This window comes from Prosopis cineraria, unplaced genomic scaffold (assembly GCF_029017545.1).
Source record: "Prosopis cineraria cultivar Desert tree isolate PC_DT_omini unplaced genomic scaffold, ASM2901754v1 PC6, whole genome shotgun sequence".
NCBI lineage: Eukaryota > Viridiplantae > Streptophyta > Magnoliopsida > Fabales > Fabaceae > Prosopis > Prosopis cineraria.
Genome location: NW_026555337.1, coordinates 42330151 through 42337079, shown reverse-complemented (window position 1 = coordinate 42337079; position 6929 = coordinate 42330151). Strand labels below are relative to the sequence as shown.

General features: G+C 36.6%; 1 protein-coding gene across 1 annotated transcript; it reads left to right on the top strand.

Annotated features, from left to right (window-relative positions):
- Positions 1 to 1851: 1851 nt before the first annotated feature.
- LOC129312879 (growth-regulating factor 4-like) lies at positions 1852 to 5951 on the top strand. Its single transcript, XM_054955656.1, is given in 5 exon segments — positions 1852 to 2083; positions 2175 to 2697; positions 3637 to 3991; positions 5532 to 5868; positions 5871 to 5951. Coding segments are annotated over 4 exon segments (990 nt in total). The 5' UTR covers positions 1852 to 2083; positions 2175 to 2480.
- The last annotated feature ends 978 nt before the right edge of the window (positions 5952 to 6929 follow it).

Below are 6929 nucleotides of genomic sequence, written 5' to 3'. Positions count from 1 at the left end.
ACTCATTGTAAAGTCTCTAGTTATTTTAATGTGTAATTGAATATTTATCTTATCAACATTAAGGGTTTATACATGTTAGATTATATTTCACTTGCGTGTAACTCTGTTTGTAAACTTGGGCACTTTTGTTGGTGGCCCTCATATGTTTTTAAGTTGAGGTCGAACGTACAAGTGTGTGTCTAAATTTTGATTTGTTAACTATGATAGCTTACAAGGTTATGCATGCATGCTATTATTTAGAAATACCATGCTTGCTTATGTGCGTAGTTCATGCTTGATGAGTTGATTAAGGCTAATGGCTTGATTTATCAGGCACTTGGTTGAGGAAGTGGTGCACTTTTAGTCCCAGGTGTCTAAAAGCCCCATATGATACTAAATGATGGTAAGACTAGTGCCATTAGTTAGTTTTCTTAATTATCTTTGTGTAAGTGCTTGGATCACCTTAATCAATGGTTCGAGCTAAAAGGTAGATGTTCCAGAATTTGGAGTCCAAGAATTGTCCTATATGTTGCTATTTTGGCTTGCTGGCTATGGCGAAACATGTCATTAGCCACAATGGATGACAAAATGTGTGTTGGTTGCAGCAGACAAAGCGTTTGGCCACAGGGATTGGTCTCTGTACCATGAGCCATAGCGGATGCCCTCTTGGCCGAGGTGGATGGCTCTTTTTTTATGAAAATGATCTTTTTAACCTTAGTTGACTAGTTTTTAATGCTCAACAATTTTTGGCTCTATAATTATCTTGACACTCGTTAAGTGTTCAAAAGAAAATCAAAAAGTTATAAAAATTGTAATGGAAACAATAATGAAAGGAAGATTGAACTTAAAAAAGAAAGAACGAACATAAAATTTGTTTTATAAATATGAAATATATTTTTAAAATATTCAAATAAAACATAATAAAATTAGTTATTATTCAATAATAACTCTATTAATATGACATTGTTTGTCATTTACAGTTTGAGAAACCATGTTTGATCATAATAATGGACATTATTATATATTTAGTTATTGCGTTCCCACTGAGCCTTTCAAGTGGTATAATTTTTAGAAAAGAACTTATAAAATCTCTCCCCTATTGTAATTTGCGTCGGATGGTTCCTATATAATTGCAGTAACTATCCAACCTCCTTTTTTAGTTTTATAGTAATTTTTAAAATTATTATAAGGCTTTATAATAAAGTGGGTATGAATCCACAGTAAAAACAAAAGGAGTGATGAATAGAACCAATACTAAAAAAATATTTTTTAAATTACAATATAGAACATTCTTTAAAGTTTTACTTGATTTAAAACGTAAGATATTGCATAATTTTTATAATTATATATATAAGTGTGGTTTAAAATTTGTAAATAATTTTCTCTACATATCTCCTTTTCATTTTATCTATATTAAAAATTTTAATTTTCTACTTATTTTTAGAATTGAACTCATTAAAAAATTTTCTCCTCTCTATTTTTATATTACAATCGAAAGTTGATATTTCATACATAAGTATAAAATCTAATTATACTTGTCTTTTCTGTTATTTATATATAATTACACATGCACCTTATAAGAAGAGGAAGAATAGAAAAGGCATTTATTATCAAAAAAAAAAAAAAAGAAAAGAAAAGAAAAGGCATTGAGGTTTTGAGGAGCATGGGGTGAAAGGGACCACAAAACGAATGCACGTGGAATGGGGCGTGAATGGCATGGTGTTGCGAGGTTTAGTCATTTTGAAATAAGCAAGTGTCGTGACTGTGTGGGGTCCCCGTCGAATGTCACCCGCATTCCGGCAGCCGCTCGCTGGTTCCCTCCAGCGGTGCCCAATGCCTCCTTCTTCCTTTCACTTTCACTTTTCCCATCCCTCCCCATTCTGTCATGTTCCTCTCCCTTCAGCCTCAAGACCCCACTCCTTTAAATTCCTATCACTTTAACCTCCTCTTAAATTCATCCCCATCACAGTTCCTTTTCTTTTCTTTTCTTTTCTTTTCTGTTTTTTTGACCTCAATCACAGTTCCTTCCTTTTTTTTTTGACCTCAACATTTCCAGTTTCCTTCCTTCAATCCTTAATAATAAAAATTAGTCGTGAGATAAATGGTGACTTAAAAAAAGTCTACTTATTTAAATTTGATTTGTGTATGTCTTTCAGTTTTTTTTTAAATATTTTTTTTTTATCGACATTTGGCAGACCACATTATGCCTAAAACAAAAAGGATAAAGGGGGGAAAAGCCCTAGCGAGAAGAAGCTTTTGTACACTTCACGGAGTAATCAATTCTGCGACTTCAGTCTTCTAGTACAGGCATTGCCCCTTTTCCCGACAGACGCGGATACCTACACCTTCCGGTCATACGCAGTGTGTTACGCAGAAACGAAGCACAACCAAATGGTTCCGACAGGGTTAGATCTGTGTGTGATACCATATTCTGCCTCTGGCTATGTTTGATTTGACAAATCCTGCGTCTTCAACTCACTGAAGTAGCAGTATTAGTGGAAATGAATAGTAGTAATGCAAGTGGTGGAGGTGGGACAGCTACGGGGATGATGGGGATCACTAGGTCACCGTTCACGCTCTCTCAGTGGCAGGAACTGGAGCACCAGGCGTTGATTTTCAAGTACTTGGTGGCGGGTCTTCCCGTGCCTCCCGATCTTGTCCTTCCCATTCAGAAGAGCTTCGAGTCCATTTCTCAAAGGTTCTTTCACCCTCCCACCAGTGAGTTCCTGAATCCCGTGCCCTTTTCTCCCCCTTAAAGCTTCCGGATTTTTGGATTGACTTTCTGGGTTTCTATCATTGCAAATGAGTAGCTCGTTTGTTTTGGTTTTGTTAACGCATTCTCATGTTTCTTGTTTGAGATCAAAGTGTTCCGCTTTTTATTCTTCTCATGAATCATTCATTGCCAACCGTGCATTCTTTAGAACACTCCTTTTAAAAGGAAATAATCTGTGTAGTTTGGTAACTGCAATATACCATGAGGATGCTCTTAATGTTCAAGTGACAGCGATGGATATCTTCATTCCTAAAAAGACTGCTTATTGGATACGCCCTTTTATTAAAGACGTACTCTTGATTTTACAGAAGAGGTACTTGCGGTTTAAGCCTTGCTACTTGACAGACTGGGTATTACTGATTTGGTCTAGCTTCGGTTATGGGGCAACTTATTATATCTTATCCCAGTATCTGTCTGGTGGCCAAATGAATTCAGTTAGTCATCCTTTCGTTTTTTCATTTTTTAAATTTTATAATTGTAGGGGATTCGTCATTTTTGCAACTAAGCATTCACATTCCTTTCCAAATTCAAGGGTTTTTTCCCCTTAAGCGATATTAGCTAAGGAAAACGCAGATGCTTAAACGTGTTGATTATTTGTCTCCCTTCGATTAAGCTTTTTCTTTACTACTAAATCTGCCAAGAAAGTACTATATAATTTAAACTGCTGGGGGTCGGTGTGGAAGTGGAAACTCCGTCCTGCTGAGTAAGAAAGAAGTATAAAATTAATGGTGGTATACTCAACGCATTGATGGAATCTTTCAATTTTGTAGTTATGCAATTGCATGTTGTCGTTATTCCTGCTAATGTTGCATCTTCTTCATTGCATCCTGTGGGTCTAGACATTGGTGATAAAGAATGAGTTAACTGTTTATGTTATTTGGCAGTGAGTTATTGTTCCTTTTATGGGAAGAAGGTGGACCCGGAGCCAGGACGGTGCAGGAGGACTGATGGGAAAAAGTGGAGGTGCTCCAAGGAAGCATACCCAGACTCAAAATACTGTGAGCGCCACATGCACCGTGGCCGCAACCGTTCAAGAAAGCCTGTGGAATCTCATACCATGATACAGTCATCATCCACTGTGACATCACTGACTGTCACAGGTGGCAGTAGTAGAAATGAAAACTCCCAGAACCTTTCCACAAATGCCTTTACTAATCCCCAAGGTACTGGTTCTGGAACCTACCAGACTCAGTATAATCTGGATTCCATTCCCTATGGGATCCCAAGCAGAGAATACAGGTATAGACTTTGTTACTACTGCTCTCTTCTTAAAAGTAAATTTGAGCTAGACTATGTGGACATGAAAATACATAATTGAGTTTGTATGTTTTGGAAACTTTGTTACTCCTTCTGGTCCTTGAGTTTCTTTGTTGTCTGAATCTGATGCATGACTTTGAATATGACGTTATAATTATTTTTTTGAGTTGTTGATTCTGATATCCTTAGGTTATTCTGGTTTGGGCCCATATTATTGACATTACGTCGCCTGAGCAAATTTGTAACCATGACCGTAATGTGATTTGAGCATTGGATATGTCAGAGCAGAAACTTTTTCATTTTCTTTTCCTTATAAGGAGTGCTCTGGGCTCTATGTTTTCATATAGTTTCAATTCTTTTACAGTTTCTCAGACGAGTGGGGGGTTCTAGTTGTCATTTATTTCTGTTGGGTTCTTTATTTATTTATTTATTTATTTGTTAGTTTGCTTGCTTTCTTGCTTCTCTACTTTGGTGTAGAGATCTAAAAAGCATTAAAAATAGTTGCTACCATGCTTTTCACTGCTGAATTATCTACCTCAAGATTTTCTTTTCCAGCCAAAGAAAATTCTGTGGCCGTTATCTACCTGGCTTTGCTTCATCTTTCAGCATAGAACTTTCTTTTTGACGTTGAAGAGGAAAGCTATTCTCTTTTAACATTTCCTGGAACTGTTATGTGTTATCTTTTCTGGTGTTGGGTGATGCCCGTGCGTACAGATTAAGTAGAAATTCTGGAAAGCGTCGTGAGTAAAACTTGTCCTCTTTTTGTTGTTCTTTTGATAAAATTTTGAGAGAATTGTGAGCCTTTATTTACTTTCGATGGCATTGATCTTGTGCATAATGCTTCCATCCCATCAATCTTAAACATGCTTGATAGAATATTTTATCAAGTTGAAAATGCGTGTGCTTAGTTTTCATTGGAAAAAGAATTGATGCTTTGAATTTAATTTTACCTGTCTTCACACTGAATGAAGTCAGAGATATCATTATTTCACTTCTAGAGGTTCCAACTTCCGATGTTTTCTAGCTCAATCACTATCAGTTAATGGTGTTACATGATTCTGTTATCTTTCAATATGAATTACGTCAAATTAAATGCGGTAATTTTATCAAATGATCTTATTCTTGTTTATTTAAGTGTCTGCTGCTACCTTCTTTTATATTTATACTACACATAGTTCTTCAAACTAAAACGATTCTTTTTCTTGAGAACCCAGAGTATCGTTTCACTATGTATGTCACTACATGTGCTGGAACTCTTTTCTATTTCAATTCTATTAGGGATGAAATACTCTGCAGTTACCTTCATAACTTGTAACAAATTAAGCTGTCATCTAATATATTTCTCCACGCTTTCTTCAATTACTGTTTTTTTCAAAGGCTGTTACTTGCACTTCTTTTTAACTTATTCTATAATCTATATGCCTCCTTGGGCTATGATGAAATTAAATTTTTGGACGATTATGATTACATGGTAGAATAGTTTAATCCATGAACCGTGGGCAATTTGATGTGAAATAATTAGGTATCTTCGAGGGCTTAAATCTGAGGTTGGCGAGCATAGTTTTATTTCTGAAGCTTCGGGAAGTAACAGGTGTCTCCAGATGGAATCACCAATGGAAAACACATGGCCTTTGATGACAACCAGAGTTGCCTCAAATGCTACCTCAAAATCAAACAACAGCACTATGCAGCAGAGTGATTATCCTCAGCACTCATTTCTGTCCGGTGGGTATGCGTCTGGGGAGCCTGTGAAGCTGGGGGGTAGCCAGTCTCTTCGACCTTTATTTGATGAATGGCCTAGAAGCAGGGAATCATGGTCTGGACTGGAGGATGAGAGATCCAAGGAGGTAGCTTTTCTACAACACAACTCTCAATATCAATCCCTATGTCCTCTTCCGACTTCTCTGCAGCTAGCTCTCAATCCCCAAATGGTGAGATTTAGATAAGGCAAAGTTTCCTTATGTAAGCATCAGTCAACTGAATCCTGTAATGATATTCTTGCAGATTAGCATGGGAACAGCTGATCAGGTTCAGTTTTTCGATGCTGTGTTATGAAACCACCAATTAACCGGGCTGAGATTTGTCTTGTGCTCGAAAGGGTTCCATTTTGTTGCATTTTTAATTATCACTGCCCCTATTCTATTATATAGGGGGGCGTAAATCTTATGGGTACTTATGGGAGAACCCTCCAACATTCTTCCAACATTTTTAATTATCACTGCCCCTATTCTATTATATAGGGGGGCGTAAATCTTATGGGTACTTATGGAGAACCCTCCAACATTCTTCGGTCTGTATTATGTAGTGAATGAGCAGCGGTATTACGACATGATCTAAGGGATGCTGAATAAAGTTGCTTGTATTGTTTTGGCATGGTTGCATCTCTGGTAACTTTGACCGGCCTATGGTTGTGAAGCACGATATTTTTTGGCTGAAATATCTCCTTCAGTATGAGACAAGTTGGGTGTTATATTAGGCTAAATCAAATTAAAACTACCTTTGCAAGCCGTTTGACACATACGGATTATAAGGTTTGGAAAAAAATGAAAAATTGAAGCTCAACTTCTAGGTTGGTTATGGTAAGGTCGGAGAGTTCTTTGCTTTTCCTATGTATCTCATTCTAATTAGTTGAAGGACGTCAATGAAGTTGATCGGAGAAACTGTGATTGAACAAGACCCATGAATATTTTACTTCCTTTGAATTCAAACCAGATAATTTCATTTTTTGACTGGTTTTCCCGGTGTATGGCTTTTATGGTTAACAATCAATGTAATCTGCAACATTATTGGTGTGGTAATGATTTTTTTTGGCCAAAATTAGTTATTTTATTAATGGGAAAAAAGTCAGAATACAAACATCAATAGCACCAAGAAAGAAAAAATTGCAACCCAAGTTATTGGTATGGTAAATCTTGCTTTA